The 24153-nt window shown below is 32.7% G+C and overlaps 1 protein-coding gene across 3 annotated transcripts in view; it reads left to right on the forward strand.

Annotated features, from left to right (window-relative positions):
- Positions 1 to 10289, forward strand: part of LOC127716535 (sushi, von Willebrand factor type A, EGF and pentraxin domain-containing protein 1-like) — a 61745-nt gene extending 51456 nt beyond the window's left edge. Inside the window, exons 6-9 of one of the 3 annotated variants that reach the window (XM_052222753.1) lie at positions 5114 to 5293; positions 5719 to 5898; positions 8233 to 8421; positions 10081 to 10289. In XM_052222753.1, coding sequence (XP_052078713.1) covers positions 5114 to 5293; positions 5719 to 5898; positions 8233 to 8421; positions 10081 to 10157 — 626 coding nt within the window. In that variant the 3' untranslated portion in view covers positions 10158 to 10289. Of the gene's footprint in view, positions 1 to 5113; positions 5294 to 5718; positions 5899 to 7309; positions 7620 to 8232; positions 8422 to 10080 lie in introns of those variants that run through there. The other 2 variants (XM_052222754.1, XM_052222755.1) reach the window with 2 other exon arrangements.
- Positions 10290 to 24153: the final 13864 nt, after the last annotated feature.

The following is a 24153-nucleotide window of genomic DNA, read 5'->3' on the forward strand; positions in this document are numbered from 1 at the left end:
ACGCAAAATTTCATAAAACGGCATCGGCCATTTGTATATATTGCTGCTTGCAAAGTCTTATAAGTAACATGGACACCAGCATCCATACATTTGGATAGATCAGACATGTCTGCGCCGAGGTATAACTGTTTACACCATGCATGCACGTCCATTGTATTCAACCTACACAGGTTTACGTATGTTTGGATCGATCCAACATGTCCACAACCATGTTACATGTCAACGCCCTGGTAAGCATGTTGAATCGATTCACACATACTTATACCAATGTCGATTCCATACAGTAAATTTATGTGATATGAACAATCTGCATGTTAGTGTACCGATATGGATTTCATAAGGTAAATACGTCATGATGTAAATAATCTTTATGTTAGCACAGACATGTTAGATTCAGACGTACGTTCACATAGTGTGTAAGGCTGGTAAATGTTTGTTTTAACAGAAAATACACGATAAATGTTTCATTCACTATTTGACACTAGATGTGGATACTAAAAATTCTAAAGACCTTTTAGAGTTCATACAATTTAAGACTCTTTCACCTTACAATAGTATTAAAACATATCACTTTTCTACACTTAACACAAGTATTCCTACTTCTAAACTTAAAGACAAATTGAAAGAGTTGGTCCTGCTTTGTTTCATAAAAAGAATGACAAACGTATATATAAGTATCTTATCTTAGGGAGGGATAAATCGTACTTTTTAAAAAAAATCACTCTGATTCAAGCCAAAAATTCCCTTAAAACATACATTATCAAAATGCTTCACTTCTTGATTGACAACATATGTGTTACGTTTGGAGGACGTGTTTTTCAACAAACAATTGGCATCCCCATTGGAACCAACTGTGCTCCTCTTCTTGTTTACTTGTTCCTTTATTCATATGAGGATGATTTCATACAGGACCTTCCTAGGAAGAAAGAAAAAAAAGTTGGCAGGATCCTTTAACTTCACTTTCCGTTATGTAGATGATGTTATTTCACTAAATAATTCAAAATTTGTTTACTATGTTGAACGCATCTATTCCATCAAACTTGAGATAAAGGATACAACAGAAACAGTAAAATCGGCCTCATATCTTGACTTACATCTAGAAATTGACACGATGTAAATAATCTTTATGTGAGTACAGACATGTTAGATTCAGACGTACGTTCACATAGTGTGTAAGGCTGGTAAATGTTTTTTTTAACAGAAAATACACGATAAATGTTTCATTCACTATTTGACACTAGATGTGGATACTAAAAACTCCAAAGACCTTTTAGAGTACATACAATTTAAGACTCTTTCACCTTGCAATAGTATTAAAACCTTTAACTTTTCTTCACTTAACACAAGTATTTCTACTTCTAAACTTAAAGACAAATTGAAAGAGTTGGTCCTGCTTTGTTTCATAAAAAGAATGACAAACGTATATATAAGTATCTTATCTTAGGGAGGGATAAATCGTAGTTTTTAAAAAAATCACTCTGATTCAAGCCAAAAATTCCCTTAAAACATACATTATCAAAATGCTTCACTTCTTGATTGACATCATATGTGTTACGTTTGGAGGACGTGTTTTTCAACAAACAATTGGCATTCCCATTGGAACCAACTGTGCTCCTCTTCTTGTTTACTTGTTCTTTTATTCATATGAGGATGATTTCATACAGGACCTTCCTAGGAAGAAAGAAAAAAAAGTTAGCAGGATCCTTTAACTTCACTTTCCGTTATGTAGATGATGTTATTTCACTAAATAATTCAAAATTTGGTGACTATGTTGAACGCATCTATCCCATCAAACTTGAGATAAAGGATACAACAGAAACAGTTAAGTCGGCCTCATATCTTGACTTACATCAAGAAATTGACACGATGTAAATAATCTTTATGTGAGCACAGACATGTTAGATTCAGACGTACGTTCACATAGTGTGTAAGGCTGGTAAATGTTTGTTTTAACAGAAAATACACGATAAATGTTTCATTCACTATTTGACACTAGATGTGGATACTAAAAATACCAAAGATCTTTTAGAGTACATACAATTTAAGACTCTTTCACCTTACAATAGTATTAAAACATTTCACTTTTCTACACTTAACACAAGTATTCCTACTTCTAAACTTAAAGACAAATTGAAAGAGTTGGTCCTGCTTTGTTTCATAAAAAGAATGACAAACGTATATATAAGTATCTTATCTTAAGGAGGGATAAATCGTTCTTTTTAAATAATCACTCTGATTCAAGCCAAAAGTTCTCTAAAAACAGACATTATCAAGATGCTTCATTTCTTTATTGACAACATATGTATTACGTTTGGAGGACTAGTTTTTCATCAAACAATTGGCATTCCCATTGGAACCAACTGTGCTCCTCTTCTTGTTTACTTGTTCCTTTATTCATATGAGGATGATTTCATACAGGACCTTCCTAGGAAGAAAGAAAAAAAAAGTTAGCAGGATCCTTTAACTTCACTTTCCGTTATGTAGATGATGTTATTTGACTAAATAATTCAAAATTTGGTGACTATGTTGAACGCATCTATCCCACCAAACTTGAGATAAAGGATACAACAGAAACAGTTAAGTCGACCTCATATCTTGACTTTTATCTAGAAATTGACAATGAGTTTCGGTTGAAAACAAAACTTAACGAAAAAAGGGATGAGTTCAGCTTCCCAATTGTGAAATTTTCATTTTTATGTAGCTTCCCAATTGTGAAATTTTCATTTTTGTGTAGCAACATTCCAGCAGCGCTTGCATACAAAGTATATATATCCAAGTTGAAACGATATTCCAGGGCTTGTATTTCCGATCATGATTTCCTTGATAGAGGGTTGCTGCTTATAAGAAAGTTATTAAACCAAGAGTTCAACGAGTTGGTTGACCTTTATCAAATATCAGTTTCACAGATGAGGACAGATATGTTCAAATTGTCGTTACTTCAATCCCGTCCCCTTTTTTCTGAATACAAATATTATCACTTAGGCCATTTTCCGAACGGCAATAAAACCCTTGCTAAATCGGGCGTCTTTTTGGCTGTGCGGGATGTACAAGTATGCAGCAACTTCCGGTCAGAATGGGACCTGTAGATAGGGTGCCAAGCTCTCTGCACGTCGAGAACCCTTGCAACAACTCTTTGGGGGGACCTGTTGCAAGGCAAAATGTCTGTCCCTATCCAATGTATCGTCATTTTCAGTAGCAGTCTTAATATCCATACTTTCTTCCTGAATGACCTCTATTAATGAACCTTCCTATTGTATTTATTGGAAATTTATCCTCGTCCTTAACATGAATGAAGGTTTTTCCGCTGAACGTTAAGCAACCAACCATCAATCATCTAAAATTGTCTGTTTATAAATTTCAAAATCATAAAGAAACTAAAGTTTCAACTCCCTCAGGCAAAGTTGAACTTAGATGGATTTTGCTATTTTTTAGGTCTCTTTTGGTCAAACAGCTCTTCAAATGTTTGGTTCTTATACATCCTTGGCTTTCAAATTGTTGGATTTTGAGCGTTTAAGATGAAGGCAATACCAGAAGAGCGCTTCGGATGCATGAAATTTAAAAAGTGTTGTTTTCAATTTTTTATTCGATATTCCATTCAATTGAAATGTAATGGTCAATGGTAAATAGTACATGAATGGATTAATCTGTATTTTTAAAACTCAGGGTTCGCCACTGTAATATATCTCAATCATAAAATAGTATTGACTGTAAAAAATGGTATAAGAAAGGACCCAGTGATTTTTGATATATCGTTTTAATGCAAGGTTATTGTAAAATGTTTTTAGTACAGAAAAATAGCATTGAATTGAAAATGGTTAAATTTGATCAAATTTGTAATATGTTTTTGTGACTTATTGGTAATATATAATATTATTATTTACTTAATTACAGTAATAAACTAGAGAAAAATAGTTATAGATGCCAATAATTCCTTCTTTCTTATTCACATGTTCTTAAAAAAAAGATATTTTGTTTTCCAAAAAAACCCTGACAATGTAAAAAGCTGAATTTTCTATGAAATTCAAGAATATTCTGCGTAATTTGTGCTCAAAATATGTATAGTATGAAGAATAAGATGAAAAGTCATGAATAAAACTATTATACTTGCGAAATAGCAGTAAATCAATCTATTCGCATGTAATATCACCCGAAAAAACCTGATCTCACTAAAAAAAAGTGGACCGATTCAATCGAAACAAAAACAAAACACAATTTCAGCCGGACACCAAACCTACCGTGCTTTACGTTTCTTTAAATGTGCAAATGCTGTTATTCGAACGTACTCAAGGGGAAATAAACAAGTCTCCCAAATTTTCTCAGAAATGAAATTAGAAGGAAGCTAGAGATATTAAACTGGAATTTTCTTATTCAGCATAATTTACAAAAAGAGAGTTTGAAATGATGCTTTATATTAATTTGATGTTATCTCAATTTTATACGTTTATAAAATCTAGAGATAAAATCTGTCAAAACCCCTTTATTTTGATATTTCTGCACTTGTCGAACAAACAATAAGGTTTTAATCTGTAGAATTTCGGTTTAAATAAAAATACATGATTTCTTTCATTTTCATCACCTTAAAATTATTTGAAATTAACGAAAAATCCAGTTTATGGTTTTAATCGTCTTAGATTGCTGATTTAAAACGTCTTTGACAAAATTCATAGGATGCAATAAGCGGTTCCATTTTGTTTACTCGGATAGTTACGTACGTATGTCATTTTATTGGAAATCTCCGATATGAATTCTTAAATATTGGCCACTAAGACTCCGTCATCTCCAACATCATAGTAGTTTGTAAAACATGTGTATTGGGGGAGTGAAAACAAAATCAAACTCATCACACTTTCACTTGAAAATAAAAACAATCAAATGGTTTATATCCACAGATCCGTAATTAATAGCAATATAAATAATTCTGTGTAAGGAAGCAATTATTCTCCTGAGACTATTATCTAGAAATTTTGGATTTTCGGATTTTGTCAACTAGTTATACCGAAGTGTTTATGTATGTTTTTACAAAGATCAATAATTCATAAATATTTACAATTCGCTACTCGAAATATCTAATTAAAAAACAAAAACAACTTTTATTGGTTTTATACCTTTGCAGAGGTAGTAACTTGTCCGGACCTTGCAGCAGTAAATTTTACTACTATAACAAACCAGACTGGTACAAACGACCAAGACACAATAACTTACGCTTGTATCACTGGTTATGAATTGACATCTGGTAGCCTGACTCGTCAATGTATGAACGATCAAACCTGGAGTGAAAGTGTTCCAGTCTGCGGTACGAACACTTTGTAGATTTTTTCTCATAAGGATTGTACTAGATATTCTTTTACTCAAGTCTAAAGCATCAATCATGGAAAAAATGTGCATGCATATTTTCTATAGTATGAAGAAGTGGTGTTCATATAATATAAATTCATGTTTATTTCAATTGAAAATAAAAAAGATCAATTGGTTTATATCCAAACATCCATAACGAATATCAAGAATATTTCTGTGCAAGGAAACTTGTGTCAAAACAAAATATATACCGGAATTTTGTACCGTCTCGAGTGCTTTTATTTTCTATTATTCTTCCTTAATTTATAATGCGTATGTGAGTTTTTCAAATATCAATCATTCATCATTATCTAAAATACATTCTCGAAATATCTCATTCATAAATCAAACATCACAAACATTTTGAGTTTTAAACTTTTGCAGAGGTAGTAGCTTGTCCAGACCTTGCAGTAGTAAATTTCACTTCAATAACTACTCAGACTGGTACAAACTACCAAGACACAATAACTTACGCTTGTATCAATGGCTATGAATTGACATCTGGTAGCCAAACGCGTCAATGTATGGCTGATCAAACCTGGAGTGGAAGTGTTCCAGTCTGCGGTAAGAAAACTTTGTACAAAAATTACTATTAGGGTCATATTCAATATTTTATTCCTTATGGCTTAAGCATAAATTGTTCAAAATGTATTTGGAGGTCTTCTATATTATGAAGTAGTTTCCAAATATAATCAAATTCATTTTTCTCTCTATTGAAAATAAAAAAAAAACTATCAATAGGTTTATATAAAAGATTACTAACCAATATCATGAATAATTCTGTGCAAGTCAACAATAACCTTCCAGGATCTCACCTCTTGCAGTGTGGGATTTGTTGGATTTATCAACTTTTTGTCAATAAATATGTACCGGAATTTTGTACTGTTTTGGGTGTTGTTTTAGTTTCTATCATTCTTTTTTATTTGAAGTGTTTGTGTGAGTTTTATCAAAAATCAATCGTTCATAATTTTTTTTAAAATATCGAACTAATGAACAAAAACCAAATGTGGAAAAATATAAGCAATGAACAAAAACAACTGATATTGTATTTATACCATTGCAGAGGTAGTAAATGTCCAAACCTTGCATTAGTAAATTTCGCTACAATAACTACCCAGACTGGTACAAACTACCAAGACACAATAACGTACGTTTGTATCACTGGCTATGAATTGACGTCTGGTAGTCTAACTCGTCAATGTATGGCTGATCAAACTTGGAGTGGAAGTGTTCCAGTCTGCGGTAAAAACAGTTCTAGAAAAGTTCATTATTATGATCAAGTTAGAAATTTTATCCTTTAAGGCTTCAGTTATGGAAAATGTGTGTATGCATATTTAATATAGTATGAAGTGGTTTCCAAATATAATCGAAAATTCATGTTTATATCAATTAAAAATAAAAACTGATAATTGGCTTATATCCAAAAAACCGTAATCAATACCATTATGAATAATTATGTGCAAGTTAACACTAATTTTTTCAGGGGACCATCTTCAAGCAATTTGTAATTTGTGGGTTTTGCCAACTTTTATGATCAAATTAGATATGTTATCCCTAAAGGCTTAAATTTAGGAAATATGTTTATACAGATTTTCTATAATGTGAAATGATTTTGATATATAATCAAATTCATGTTTATTTCAACTGAAATGAAAAACTATCAATTAATTTATATCCAAACACCCTTAATCACTATCATAAATAATAAAGTGCAAGGAATCAATGATTTTTCCACCGATCATTCTCTAGCAATTTGAAATTTGTGGGTTTTGTTAATTTTTTGTCAAAAAAAAAGAACAAAATATGTACCGGAATTGTTTACTGTCTTGAGTGTTCTTTACATTCTATTATTCATACTTTTTTGAAGTGCTTATGTGAGTTTGTTCAAGTGCCAAGCATTCATAATTTTTTTACCGAATTAACTCACTAATAAATCAAACAACTTAAACACTTTTGAAGTTTTATACTCTTGCAGAGATTGTAGCTTGTCGAGGCCTTGCAGCAGTAAATTTCGCTATTAACTGCTCAGACTGGTACAAACTACCAACACACAATAACTTACACTTGTATCACTGGCTATGAATTGACGTCTCGTAGCCTGACTCGTCGATCTATGGCTGATGGAACCTGAAATGGAAGTCTTACAGTCAGCGTTAAAAAAAAAATACAAAAGTTTTATTATTATGATCAAATCCAATATTTCATTCTTTAAGCATGTTAAGGCTAAAGTTATGATACATATGTGTATGCAACTTTTTTATAGCATGGGGTGGTTTCCAAATATAATCAAATTCATATTTCTTTTAATTCAAAATATAAACTATTAATTTGTTTATATTCAAAAATCCGTATTCCAAGTCATTATGAATAATTTTGTGTAAGGTAACAATGATTTCCCAGGGACCATCCTCTAGCAATTTGTAATTTGTGGGTTTTGTCAACTTTTATGATCAAATTAGATATTTTATCCCTTAAGGCTTAAATTAAGAAAAATATATGTATACAGATTTTCCATTGTGTCAAGTGGTTTCGAAAAAACATTTGTATAATCAAATTCATGTTTATTATAATCGAATATACAAACTATCAATTTGTTTATATCCAAACATCCATAACCAATATCGTGAATAATTCTGTGCAAGGAAATAATGATTTTTCCAGCGATCATCCTCTAGCAATTGTGATTTGTGGGTTTTGTAAACTTTTTGTGAAAAAAAATCCAAAGTATGTACCGGAATTTTGTACTGTCTTGAGTGTACTATATTTTTTATTATTCATACAATATTTCAAGTGCGTATGTGAGTTTTTTCAAAGGCTAATCATTTATAATTAACTTTTTCGAAATATCTCACTAATAAATCAAACAACTTAACTTTTTAAAGTTTTATACTTTTGCAGAGATAGTAGCTTGTCCAGGCCTTGCAGCAGTAAATTTCGCTAAAATAACTGCCCAGACTGGTACAAACTACAAAGACACAATAACGTATGCTTGTTTCACTGGCTATGAACCACAATATGGTACTTTTCTTACTCGAACGTGTAAAGCTGATGGAACCTGGAATAACCATCCTCCATCTTGTAAGAAGAGTAAGTATCTTTACAAAAGTAATAGTTATTATTAGAATCGGGTAATACTAGTATTTTATTACACTAAAAAAAGGATTGATCCAAATTTATAAGGTTGAGATAAATTTGGAAATATGTGATGGATTTCTATGGTTTAAAAACACTTTAAAACTACTTTAAAACTCTACTTACTTTAAGTTTTAAATGAATAGATACCAAGCAGCATTGTTCAAAAAAAAAAAGGTTCTGCATGAATAGAGGTGATTGATGATGGAGTGTATTTTATTTTTTGAACCTGTAAACTGTCTTTCATATATATATATAGTTATATACAATGCTTTTCATATTTATTTTCGTATTTGATTTTCTATCACATTAGTAGATATTGTTTGTGTACATCTTGGATAACCATTTTAGTTTTATCAGCTCTTCAATGGTTGTATTATGTTTTGTTTTTTTGTTGTTGTCTCGGACATCATTGAAGTGACATTAATTGTCGAAATACGAATCTAGTGCAGGAACAATTCCAAACGTAGACGTTATAGGGTAGTATCAATTATCTTGAAACCATTCCTTGGACGTGTATCAACTGATTAGGAGAACTTTGAGAGTTCTATGGATTTCACGATTAGGCTGGTTAAAACAGTGTAATGGGCGAAAATAAATGATTGATTGATTGATTGATTGTTGATAAACATCCAATGGCAAATGTTGGATTCATGCTCAGGACGAGAACAAATGCACAAAAAATACAATAGTTATGTCCTGTAATAGACGCCGTCCGAGATGAAGATGAACATGGCTGTGTACTTGTACATCCCGCACAGCCAAACAGAAGCCATTCTTTGGCAAGTGTATAACGTGCGATCGGTTGAAGATCGGAGTGACTCTATTTCTATTCCCAGTCACACATGGGGTGATTTTGGAAATGAATAGTCAGGACTGGTACATGTACTAGCTGATAAAACGAAATGATAAAAATGAATATTTTGTCCTACAAAATGCAGGAATTTGCAAGAAAATCTGTGTAAAAAAGTGAAAATAATTTTCGCGCTAAATAAATGAGCCGTACTATATATCAATCGATGGTAAATTAATATCTATCAGCAAAAAATCCCCTTCCACTGAAAAACAAATGGTGTAATAGGGCTATTGAATTTAATCATATTTTTAACGGAGCAATTTTTTTAGTTTTTGTCATATAAATAGGAAAATAACTTCATGCATAGTGTTATCATAATGATATTTATTCAATATATGTAATTTCCATAAATATTCACAACAATCCACGTTCTTAATATATTGTTTTAGGAACAATTAACCTACACAAGGCCTTCATTGACTATCGACTGTATGTAGTCAAAATGTGTTTTAAACTACATGTAACCATTGTAGAGTACACTTACACTACAACGAGTTTAGCTCAATGTGAACACGGCCTAAGTGTTTGTCTGTTATCTTGATTTGTTTCTTTTTAACCGTTTTACGAGATTAGAACATCGGTCAATTACTGTTGCATTAATTTACGCTAACTGTAGCAAAAAGCTGGTGGTTTGGATTAGATCATGAAAGGCTATTCCTACCCTATTTAGGGACCAGAGTTTATATATTTCACCTCATGAACTGTTACATACATATTCGGTATTACTTAAGTATTTTTTTGTTTCCCTCCTTTAACAGCGCATGGTCGTGGTTATGGTTGTCACTGTTGTCGAAGTCATACAAGTCATCGAAGTCGTTGGAGTCCAAAAAAATGAAGATAATTTCTCTTGAATTCTGCGAGACTATGGAATAATATGTATATAGTAGTTGTGTATCTGTTGAAGATAAAAAATAATTTATGAATGTTAGCAATACATATACAAAATTTAAGTCATATATTTTTCTTATAGAGTTTCTTTTAATTGTAATGTTATCAAAATCATTGAAACAATGCATGCATATATACTAAAACTAAGTCATGTATGCACGATTTTGTCGAGCCTGCGACTTTTGTCGCAGAAAGCTCAACATAGGGTTAGTGATCTGGCGGCGGTGGCGGCGGCGGCGTTAGCTAACTTCTTAAAAGCTTTATATTTTAGAAGGTGGAAGATCTGGATGCTTCATTTTTTGTATATCGATGCCTCATGTTGCGAAGTTTCCGTCAGTCACATGTCCAATGTCCTTGACCTCATTTTCATGGTTCAGTGACTACTTGAAAAAAAGTTAAGATTTTTTGTAGTGTTAAATTCTCTCTTATTATAAGTAATAGGATAACTGTATTTGGTATGTGCGTACCTTGCAATGTCTTCATGCCCGTCAGATAGTTTTCACTTGACCTCGACTTCATTTCACGGATCAGTGAACAAGGTTAAGTTTTGGTGGTCAAGTCCATATCTCAGATACTATAAGCAATAGGTCTAGTATATTCGGTGTATGGAAGGACTGTAAGTGTACATGTCCAACTGGCAGGTGTCATCTGACCTTGACCTCATTTTCATGGTTCAGTGGTTATAGTTAAGTTTTGTGTTTTGGTCTGTTTTTCTTATACTGTATGCAATAGGTCTACTATATTTGGTGTATGGAATGATTGTAAGGTGTACATGTCTAGCTGGTAGGTGTCATCTGACCTTGACCTCATTTTCATGGTTCAGTTGTCAAAGTTAAGTTTTTGAGTTTTGGTCTTTTTTTCTAATACTATATGCAATAGTTCAACTATATTTGGTGTATGGAAATATTTTATGATCTATTTGGCAGTCTCGCAGGTTTTATTTGACCTTGACCTCAATTTCAAGATTCATTGCTCAGTGTTAAGTTTTTGTGTTTTGGTCTGTTTTTCTTAAACTATAAGCAATTGGTCAACTATATTTGTTGTATAGAAGAATTGTTAGCTGTACATGCCTGCCTAGCATGGTTCATCTGACCTTGACCTCATTTTCATGGTTTATTGGTCAATGTTTAGTTTACTTGGTTAATGTTAAGTTTATGTGACAGTTGTAATAAAGCTTTATATTTAGGACTATCAACATAATATCAATGATTAGTAAAAAAGGCGAGACATTTCAGCGTGTGCACTCTTGTTTATAATTATTATGAGTCTATTACGTATCATCGACAAACAAATATTTCATTCAGTGATAATTGATCTCTAGCCAATTAGCTTTCGAGTTTGTTGCCGAAGTTTTCCGGATCGTAGCATTGATAATCAATCAACACAGAGCACGTGGAAAACGTGACAAAAATGGGTTGAAACAGACATGGTATTCTTTTTTTTTTTATATTTTCCATGCGTTCCCATATGTCAATTTTTTCCTAAACAGTTGTTAAATAATTTGTTGTATTAAATTTCTTCTTTAAGAATCAGTTTTTACTATTTACCTTTTGTTTACATTCTTTAATCGCGGTTTCCCACACCCACTTGAGCTGTGCGATGGCTGAAGTTCTAACGAGAGGTCTCGTAGTTAAGGTTACTGCATACGGGAAAATATCGGCGAGTGAATGTACGGAAAGACAATTATTAAACAGCAGTATATTTATGAAGATTTTGATAATAAAAAGAAATTTCTTTTACAAGAAAGGTCACGTACACTTGTTATGGTAAAACTTAACCATTCAAGTATATAAAACCTATTCAAATCTTTTTTCATTTGAAGTATCATATGACTTTAAAGATACGAACATTGTTATTCCACATAAATCTATGAGTTTGACTGTCCCTCTGGTATTTTTCGTCCCTCTTCTTTAATATTACATGATATTATTTAGTCATTTAATAATCATTGAAACAACATTTAACAACTTCACTATGAATAACTTCGCATAAGCATTATATCAATAGTTTCAGGACAAATGGTACAAACAAATATTCGAAGACTATGAATCTTTCAGCGACGGATCAAGTTGTACTAGTTTGTACTAACATGAGCAACATAACGGGTGCCACATATGGAGTAGGATCTGCTTACCCTTCCAGAGCACCTGTGATCACCCCCAGTTTTTGGTAGGGTTCGTGTTGCTCAGTCTTTAGTTTTCTATGTTGTGTTTTGTGTATTCTGTTATTATGTTGGTCTTTTCTTCTTTTTGAGCCATGGCGTTTTCGTTTTATTTTCGGCTGATGAGTTTAAATGTCCCTTAGGTATCTTTCTACCCTCTTGTTTATATCTGACCGTATTGTACACATAAGCAGGGCACAAGCTACCTCCAACAGGTGGCGCTTATGACTTCAACTTGGTAAGGCAAATTCATGAAGTCCACAAAACTAATAGTTCAGCGACACATACTCAACAAAAATCAGCGATGATTACAAATGATGCGTGTTTGTGGGAAAAAATAGGGGGGGGGGGGGGGGGGGTGTTAGTTGTTTTCCTCTTTAGTTCATTTACATAATTATTAAGCATGAAATTTATTAATAAATTAATTCCTTTAACAATAATGAATTCTCGTCGGTGGCATACCATTAGACAAATGAAATTATAAAGCCCAGTGATAATTCGTGTTTGATAAGAATACACTGTGTATGCGATATTGTTATTTTACCTAAAAAGACTTTTTTTGCAATAGATGGGCAAAACAGAAAAAAAGTCGCGTTTTGTTTATGACGCAGTTGCAGCGATGAAGAAAGAGACACATTTTGTAATTTTCTATAGATAAATGATATTAAATGTTATTTTCATACACTTCTTAATTTAAGTAATGCTTCTTAATATTAAAAAATATATTTATTGATGAAATTTTTCATGCTGTCATAAGTATTTTGTTTAATGTACGCTCTACATGGATATCGTGTGCCTTTTTTTATATTCACTGCATCCAGTAAAATATTTATTGTACTTTTGGTGCAAATTAAAAACGGTTGGTTGCACAAATAATATCAATAGGCGCAAAATGCAAAGCCATGTTTGTTGATGACTTTGACGATTAAAAGAGGTCAACATTTTTAGAACGACAATATGGATATAAATGTGGTCATCTTTTTGGTTGTATAGCTCTTCAACTGTTTCGGTTCTTATACACCCTATGCTTTCAAATATTCGGATTTGAGCGTTCCTAATGAAGGTAAATCCAGAAAAACGGTTCGGAAGCATGCAATTAATAACGTGTTGTTATCATTGTTTTAAAACATATATTGTAAAGGTCAAGTCTTTTGTCTGCAAAAATTTCACAAACACTGACTGGTAAAATCCATGCACTACCAAACAGTCGTAACTATGGTTGAATATGCTTATGCAATATGAGAGAAGTCTATTACGATACTATTGTGTAAAGTGAACAACTTGTCCCAGGTTAGGGAAGGATAAAGCGCCTGCAAACATGCTTAACCGCTCCACATTCTGTATGTGCCTGTGTCAAGTCAGACGCATGTAACGTAGTGGTTGTCTTTTGTTACTGTATATCATATTTGTTTTTCGTTCATTGTTTTGTATATAAATCAGACCGTTTGTTTTTCTCGTTTGATTTGTTTTACATTGGTCATTTCGGAGACTTTTATAGCTGACTTATGGTATGGGTTTTGCTCATTGTTAAATGCCGTATTGTGACCTATGGTTCCTTACTTCAATGTCATGTGGTCTCTGGTGGAGAGTTTTCTTGTTGTAAATCATACCACATCTTCTTATTTTATACGTATTAACCAAAAAGGCTCCGAGATTGTAATTTGAATCAAATAACCAACAATCCTGCTTACTTGTTAGTTGTGTGTGTAAAAGAACTTTTTTTTACCAATTTTTTAAAAATATATTCTATATAATATTCTTCAATAGTCCATTTACACTGATTTTCATCAGTTTACGAGTTTGGCTATGTGAGTGAAACCGAATACAAATTTCCAATATTGATGATAACCTATTCAATGAGTAGGAAAACGTTTTCGTGTTTTACCCTATGACATTATTAGAGACATCGTTAATACTAGTGATAAAAGACATCGCTAAATAAATTTAAAATATTGATAATGATATCACTCCTTACAGATGATATTATTTTCATTGTTGTGATGATGTTTTAATTAAATAGTCTTTTAACAATTTACGAGCTATTAAAAAAAGTTGTGTTTCTTTATTTTGAAGTCATTAAAGAAGCAGTTTGTTTTGCTTAAAGATGTATTCAATTTTGGTAATACAATTAACCCATGAATTTTTAAAGCACTGGTGGGTTTACTTCCTTTATGGATTATCGATATAGTTTTACATTGAATTGTAATTTTCCCCGGGTTATACTAAGTGCAAAACAGGCAACTATAATACTGACGTCGGACGGGCGGGCATATGTGAAGTAATATGTTTTGTATAATCAACTGCAAAAAAGAAGCGAAAGATATCAAAGAGACATTCAAACTCATAATTCGAAAATAAACTGATAACGTCACGGCAAATGAAGAAAAACAGTAACAAACAGAAAAACACCAGTACACAAAACACAACATAAAAAACTAAAGACTGAGCAACACGAACCCCACTTAAAACTGGGGGTGATCTCAGGTGCTCCAAACGGGTAAGCAGATCATGCTCTATATGTGACACCCGTCGTGTTAGTCGTATAGAATACAGACATTTTAAAAATTTCACAGGAGGATAAATTAATAGCCCTTGTCGAATTTAACCACGATCTTTATGTCTTTAAAAATTTACAGAAAGATAACAAACACATTGAAATTGCGTACCTGCTATAAATAAACTGTTGAGTATATGTGCTTACCCCGTTATTCCACCTGACTTGTTGTGGTTCAGTGGATGTCGTTTGTTCGTGTCTGTCATATTTCGTAAATTGTTTTGTTATAATTAGGCCGTTAGTTTTCTCAATTGAAACCTTTCTTATTGTTGAAGGCCGTACGGTTGCCAATAATTGCTTACATCCACATCATTTGAGCTTTGAAGGATAGTTGTCTCATTGGCAATCATACAACATCTCCTTATTTTTATATTGGCCTTTTTTTTCAGCAAAAGACGGCTTTGTGTAATCAATTCCTTTTTCAGTTTTCACAAAAGACCCTTTAAAACGTCTTAGAAAGTTGGCAAACTTATGGAAGTTATGCACCTCCCATTATACAGTTGTTTAGATAATCAATATTTTAAAATTTTATATTTCCATATATTTAATGTCTACCTTAGGCAAATAAGCTAATTAACAGGGTTTTTATATTGTCTCTTTTCAAATAGTTTATAGCTTCCAAAGCTGCACAAAACACCTTATCAATGTAGAGTTATTACGTCTTCAAGCCGTTTTTCCACTACTAAACTGTCTATTTTACTTACTAGTACAATTTGTACAATCAAGAACCTGGTAATAAATTGCTCAAATAAGGCCTATGCAAATAGTTGGATTAATTACTTTTGGAGTGTCAAATATTTATTGGAAGTAGTTGATAAATTTCATGCTCATATTGGTGATTTCGAATCGGTTGAAAGTTTTGATTTTTCTTCCACTTTGCATCATAATCTCATTAGGAAAAATTCACACACCTAGTTAAATGGGCATTTAAAAAGTCAGAATGCGAATATATATGTTTAAACTCTTTTAGGTTATTTTTTAGTAACTACAAACAAAAGAACTAAGCCAATTGGACCTGGTTTGATACGATAACTGCACTGAAAATTTACTAGATAACATTTTTGTTCGTTAAGTTATCGGGATTCAAATGGGGACTAACTGTGCACCACTTATTGCGGACATGTTTCTGTTACGAGTTACAATGTATGACTAAATCAGCAAAAACCCATCAAAACAACGTCTGATACAAAAATTTAATAACACTTTAAGATATTTGGATGATATATTGGCTCTCAATAATGTCGACTTTAGTTAGTACACTAAACAGATTTATCCTGCTGAACTGACCTTAAATAAAGCTATCACTAACAATTAAAACTGCCCTTTCCTGGACCTCGATATCTATACCTTTAACGGGAAGTTTTATACCAATATTTACGATAAAAGAGATGATTTTCATTTCCTATTGTTATTTATCCATTTTTACAACTTGTTCCATTCGCTCGTTTATGTAACAACGTATTTTATTTTAACAAAAGAAATCTTTGTATTACTAAAAAAATTATTACACCAGGGTTTACGATATCACACACTTCTAATAAATGTTTCCATCACTCATAGTGTCTTTGCATCGGAAATAAACACGTTTATTATTCGGTTTTGAGCGTTCCTGATGAAGGTAAATCCAGAAAAGCGCTTCAGACGCATGAAATTATCAGGCGTGTTGTTTTCATTTTTTTTTTATTCTAAAACCAGTTGTTAGCATGATACGGATTAAGTTCTTCTCGTATATTTAATGAGGGTATGATACATAACCACTAACGGGAGGGATTGTGCTTGATTTTCATATGATGAAAAGTTAATTAAGGTCTATAGCTTACATGTCAGTACCTGCTAGTAGTCATTTGTTAATCTATGTATCATTGTCATTTCTCTTAGTTCCTCCAGTTACCTATACTGACATCGGACTCGGATTTCTTTTAAACTGATTTTTACTGTGCGTATTGCTGTGTGTTTTCTTATTTTACATTGGCTAGAGGTACAGAGGGAGGGTTGAGATCTCACAAAACATGTTAAACCCCGCCGCATTTTTGTACCTGTCCCGAGTCAGTTGGCTCTTGTCTTTGTCAGTTTTGTCAGTTTTTTTTTTTAATTTTGGTTCATTTATGTGTTTCGGAGTTTAGTGTGACGTCTATTTTCTCTATACTAGTACACAATTTTGTTGAGGGGCCTGCTGAAGCCCGCCTCCGGGTGCGGGATTTTATCGCTGTGTCGAAGGCCCATTGCTGGCCTTGGGCTGTTTTCTGCTCTTTGCTCGTGTTGTTGTACTTTGACACATACTCCGTTACCATTCTCAATTTTATATCAGTGGAAAATATTGAAATAAACAACTAAAACTGTGTGCTGACATGTTCATTTTAAAGTTTGGCTTTGTGTACATGTATCACATATTAGCGCCTTTTTTGAGGGATATGCACGTTTTGTATTCTAAAAAATGGTACCGACATCTAACTTTAAATCACAAATTCAGTACTATTGAACTACCCTGACAACATTTATGTGTCTTTTCTTTCTTTTGGATAAATAATTTACTGGAGTCATATAAACAACTGGATCAAACCAATAAAGAAAATTAAAAACTTCGACTGTTCAAAACGTTATTTTGTAGACTTGAACTTTATAAAAGTATTTAGTAAAGGCTGAATTGGGAAGCCCATACCGTACAGTCAGCTATAAAAGGCCCCGAAATGACAATGTAAAACAATTCAAACGAGAAAACTAACGGCCTAATGTATGTACAAGAAATGAACGAAAAACAAATATGTAACACATACACAAACGACAACCACTGAATTACAGGCTCCTGACTTGGGACACGCACATACATTGTACATACATAATGTGGCGGGGTTAAACATGTTAGCGGGATCCCAACCCTCCCCTAACCTGGGACAATGGTGTAACAGTACAACATTAGAACGAACTAAAAATCATTTGAAAGTATTCTTTTATTTTTGAATATTACTTTTACTGTTTAGTCCTTTTTTGGTGATATCCATTTGACGTGTCACAGTAATTATACATCCCGTGATTGTGTTCTTGTCTTTCATTTCAGCTTGTGTGCTTTGTCTATATTCCTTTTTGTGTTTCTTTGTTACATATTTGTTTGTTTTTATAGTGATTAAGATTATAACACAATGATGACTGTTGTACCCCTATTTTGACATTTTTACCTATTATGTCTGTTTGTTGTGTTCACACATCGTTGTCAATATAATAGATTGTTTGCGACTGTCATACAAGAGAGATGTTTAGCTAGCTATAAAACCAGGTTTAATCCACAATTTTCTGCATAAGAAAATGTCTCTACCAAGTCAGGAATATGACAATTGTTATCCATTCGTTTGATGTGTTTGCGCTTTTGATTTTGCCATATGATTAGGGACTTTCCGTTTTGAATTTTAGAATTATTGTCATTAAAGGATTCCGAAGCGGCATTTATGCTGGATTTTGGGATCCAAGTACATTTTTAAAATAAATTTATAGTAATTCAAGTTATCACTACTTGTATATATCAGAGCTATCTTTGCTATTTTCACTCGTCGCGAAATATTCCATGATGCAAAGACTTTTGAAAAAAACGTCATTCTATTTAATTGAAAGGGACAGAAAGAAAACCTCGATAGGAGAAACTGGTATTAAGATAAATTGACCATAATATTAACAAAACTACTTGAAAAATAAAAAGGCAATGCCGCAAGGGTGGCATTGAGAACATCCATCCATCTGTACCACCTAAAGAAAAAAAAAGGAAGAATCTTCAAATGTAAGGCACAAGTGATGAATACAAACTCCAAAAGGTCAGTTTATCTAATAACCAGTTGAAAGAGACCAAACCATACCTGTCCCTATCAATCAGACAAAACTGTTGAAGTATGTTCAGTGCACGATGTTTTATCGATATTATCAACAAAGCGATGTCTACTGTTTAGTGTCATTCTTGTGTTTACATTGTATCATATCTATACAAGGTAGACATTGCGATGTTGAAAATAGCGAGTCAACATCGTGTTTATATTGTATGACAAGTATATATCTTTTCGTTTACAACGTTCACATCGTAGACATTGCGATGTCATAGTTTATTAACATCGTATTTATATTGTATACCGAGTCTTTACATTTGTGTTTACATCGTTCACATCGTAGACATAGCGATGTAGATGATATCGTTTTAATATTTTGTTTATATCGTAAACCGAGACGTTGTGTTTACATCGTTTACATTGTCATCATCGCAAAATTGACAATATCGTGTCAACATCGTGTTTATATTGTATACCGAGTCTTTACCTTTGTGTTTACATTTAGACATCACGATGTTGACAATATCGTATCAACCTCGTGTTTATACTGCATACCGTGTCTTTACCTTTGTGTTCATATCGTTAACATCGTAGACATTGCAATGCTGACGATAACTTGTCAACATCGTGTATATATTGTATACCGAGTCTTCACCTTTGTGTTTACATTTAGACATCACGATGTTGACAATATCGTGTCAACCTCGTGTTTATACTGCATACCGTGTCTTTACCTTTGTGTTTATATCGTTAACATCGTAGACATCGCAATGCTGACGATAACTTGTCAACATCGTGTATATATTGTATACCGAGTCTTTACCTTTGTGTTTACATCGTTCACATTGTAGATATCGCGTTGTTGACAATATCGTGTCAACATCATTTATTTTGTATACCGAGTCAATACCTTTGTGTTTAAATCGTTCACTTAGTCAACATGGTGATGATGATAATATCGTGTTAACATTGTGTTTATATCGTATACAGAGACGTAGTGTTTACATCGTTCACATCGTCAACATCGTGTTTATAATGTCAACTGAGTCTTTAGTTTTGTTTTTACATCGTTTAAATTATCAACATCGCAATTAGAAAAATTGTGTCGACATCGTATTAATTTTGTAAACCGAGTCTTCACCTTTGTGTTTACATCGTTTGGGGATCGCCTTGTTAGAAATAGGAAATAAAGTCTAAGGGTTAGTCCTCTACAGTTTTGTATTCGAACTTAATTCGAAAATTTAATGCTTCTTGAAATTTAACTGAATGAATTCTCTCCAATATGTTCCTTTGAGATTTCAACCAAAGATGTAGACGGGACATCAAAACCAGTAGAACAAAACAGAATTTGTATCATATAGAGATTTTAGGCAATCCAATGTATATTAATATAAATCAGATGGCTGTATGAGTAGCACGACGATTGTCACTAGTGGAGCAACAACTGCTTACACGTACGAAGCACACGGGATAACCCACTGTTTAAGGTGTGGTTTGTATTGCTTAATCTTAATTTTTCTTTGTGGTGTTTTTGTGGACTTTTGTTGTTCGCATTTTCAATGTTTTTGACTTGGCAATGGTTGAGTCTTCTTTCTTTAAAGTTGCGTTATACATGTACAAATTCATGTATTACATTTGAAATCAATTTGAGCATTTTTAAGTATAGATTACCCAACATTTCGTTTGAATAGCACTCAGAGTATCTTTTAAATACATGTATGTCAGTGAACTCAAATTTAGTTATATGCACGTCAAACCGATTTATTATTTCAAAGATGAATTGATATTTCTTTAGATATTCAGTAGTTAATAGTTGAGCGGCGGAGAGGACAATTTCAGAAATTTAAATTACCTACATACCTCATGGAATTAAAATAGCTCATTTGAAGCTTTAATCGTATATTTTTTCAATATATGTGTCGTAAATATGAAAACTGGTCACATCATGCTTTAAATCTAGGTCAAAGGTCATCACTTCAAAAAATCTTATTTTCATCTAGGGAAACAAAGTGCAGTTGTTTGTCAAAATCTATAATCCATTCAGTAAATTATACAAATAGCATTTTCTTAAAGCTATAGTTCCGACTTAGATGTGTTTCATATTTGCAAATGACGTCAGAATAAAGTATTATTTAATTTTTTCGAAGGTAACACGTTTGATAGAAATTTCAAAGCCTGATAAATAACTGCAACAGAATGACCTTGATCTTCGACCTCGATAAATGGCATTTTTGAACAAAATATACATACTTTTGAAAGTAATATATATTAAAAGAGTATCCAAAATACATTGTCGATAAAATCCAACAACATTTGCAGATTAGATTTTGTCTCAGTTTTCCAGGATTCGATAGGTCACGTAGTTTTCTCGGAAACATTTCCCATTGTTAGTCTCAATACACGATGATTTTTCAGATGATACAGATGAGTTATTGAAGTGACAACTACGATTAACTTTTATTCGAAGGTACTGTAGTGAATTCAAGCGGGTTTTATGGCAAATTCAAAGAGGTAGACATGACCGTTTTCAAATACAAAACGAAACGTCGAAAAAATAAAAGAAAGTTAACATTTACGTACAACACGAATGAGGAACATCCCAATTTAGTTTAAAAATATTTACAGTAAATAATGTTCATGATATGTCATCTGTGTCATCAGCTATGTCGGCTGATACAGCATGGACATTATTAATTATTACAATTACCTACATTTTGACAAAACACAAATTCGTGCAAGAAAGATTGATTGATTGATTGTTGATTGCTTAACGTCCAGTGGCAAATATTTCATGCATGTTCAAGACGAGAAAACATTTACAATAAATACAATAGGTAGGTCCTGTAACAGAGGACGTCCGGGATGAAGGGCGGGGAAATTTGGACTACCACTGGAATATGACTGTTTTTACCAAAAAATCTTAAGACTAAAATCGATCTTAAGTTACAATGAAATGTTCATGACTTACGAGTATTTTTTTCTCGTAATATTGTTTTAGAAATGAGTCGATGTTCCTTGTTAACCATGTTAACGCATGCTGCTGCACATGTTCCCCCTTACACAAACAAGCAAGGTCTTGTTGAGTCTGATGTTATTTGTCCTTCAAAGAAAACTGGCTCTTACTTGTCATTTTGCTAAATTTTTAAGCAAACTCACATGGCATTATTTGGGTTGGCAACATTTGCCTACAACCAAACTTTGCTTTGCCAAAGAACACATACAAATGTAATACGTGTTGTTTAAACACTAACTCACATTGCGGCAGCTTTATTACACTCTAATCTTTATATAAAGCCAACTGTTGTCTTAGAAAATTTAAATTGTTATGAAATTTATTGAACTTGTATTTTAAGTCGTATAAAGCAGTAAAAACAGTTTAGCATCATCTGTAGCACTATCAATATCACCGTGTTTTAATGCTACAAGATTACTGAAGTGGCTTGCTTTCGTTCTAAGGAGGTTGCATACTGACTTTTTCCCCAAAAACTTAAAATGAATAAAAAATCCATGTTAGGCATGAATGATCGACAGAATGTCGGTGACAACAGCGTCAAAAAACCAAATATTGGCGTGAACTGGGATAAATCGTCTGTTATTCTTCAAGCTGTCAATTTAACAAGTCTGAACACTTCTTATTTTTGTTAATTTAAGCATCAGGTAGAAAAGCATAGCATCAGCAAGAAAAGCATACAAAATCATTGTGTTATCTGCCTCTTAATAATTACAGCGTAAAGTCGGCTTTTAAATTTTTTTCTATTTTCCTTTGATGTTATTCGCGGCCTTAAGGCGTCGCCAATAGAAATGACGCTTGCAGATTAAATGTTCGATTAACCATGTCCTTGTTTAGAAAAGATCACTATTGCATCTATGCAGTGCTTCTTAAGTTTAGCCTTGAGTTTAGAGTAATTGCAGTAGGTTTACTAATTTTATTTTGTAAGAAAGACTGGTACATTATCAACATTGATAACACGAGTCTTTTTGTCACGAATAATGATTTTGTCTTTAATTTCAACTACTCTTTGTGTAATTTGGTCTTTATGCCAAGCATGTGGTCAAACATGGATCAAGATAAACTGCGTTATTGAGCAAATTGTCATGTTTTATTAAGTATGTCATATCAGCGTTGCCTTCTCTAACAGTAACATCATTTATATTTGCTAATCTTCCAGCATGGTATTTAGTGTTTTCTTTAAGAAGTTTTCTTGCAAATTATACACTTTAATGTATCGAGAGGCCAGGTCAATATTACTTTCAACCAACAAAGAATTGAACAAATATGGCTTTAAATCTGGTGCTTCCGTTTCAATCGTGCTACTGATTTCAAATTATGTTTACTTGTGTAGCTTTTAAAAATTGACATGTGATAAAATTATGGTTGAATCAGTTTACGTTTCATTACATAGTTTTCATTGAAATAGGCAAATAAATCACCACGTCTCAGTGCTGCAGAGTTTAGCAGACTATTTTTTTTCTAGATTTTGTTGCTATTCTTAAAATTTCAGGAAATACAAAATTGCAGGTAATGTTTTAGTCAACTCCAACTTAATTCAGAGCACCTTTTCTTGGCATCAGACGGAGCCAGTATTAACGAACTAGTGTAATTGTGTATTTCCTTGAATATTCAACAGATCGAACACACCTGAAAACCAAATACACCCTACAATAATTGTCACTTTCAGGGTTAAATTCAACAAACACGACTAAAGAATAATACCTATTAACACAAATAAATCGTAAAGCTTCAAAATTTCTAAAGTAAAGAAGAAATACGCGTGATAATTACTACAAATGACAATCACAAAATTGCCTAATTTGGGCTGAAAACTAGAAACCAGCACAGCGTCGGCTCATGTGCGAAAAATATCCGGAAGTCACATTCTCATAAAATACAGATGTTTAACCAATTATATCGGTTATTACTAATTTTCTTCAAAAAGTAAATCGAATCGATTGAAGTATTAAAGAGTCGTACCTTTAAAATACACATTTATTGCACGTGCAAATAATGCTAGGTGAAAAACAGTGATTTTTTGTGTTTTATTCCACAATTTCCAGATGATCAGTGCTTTAGATATAGCACTCATAAAAAATGCCTTTATAATGTATGAAATTAAAAAGTAACCCTATTAACCAATTTAGTTCCCAAATCATGTTTAAAAAAGGGTTAATTATGAGATAAGTCTACCGAAACAGTAGTTGGGTCTTCGGTGACAGTTTTTAACGTCATTGTGACCACATTTGATATTTACGATAAAATAGTTTTTTTAGGTTGAATAATCGATAGGCATTTTAAGACATTAATATCCCATGAGGTATTTAGGTAATTTAAACTCGTTAACTTAGCGTCTTTTTCAACATTCGCCGCTCCACTATAATGTTATCAAATAACTTATAGTTTAACTCATTTATTCATCGGGAAATC

This window comes from Mytilus californianus, unplaced genomic scaffold (assembly GCF_021869535.1).
Source record: "Mytilus californianus isolate M0D057914Y unplaced genomic scaffold, xbMytCali1.0.p SCAF_9, whole genome shotgun sequence".
Classification (NCBI taxonomy): domain Eukaryota; kingdom Metazoa; phylum Mollusca; class Bivalvia; order Mytilida; family Mytilidae; genus Mytilus; species Mytilus californianus.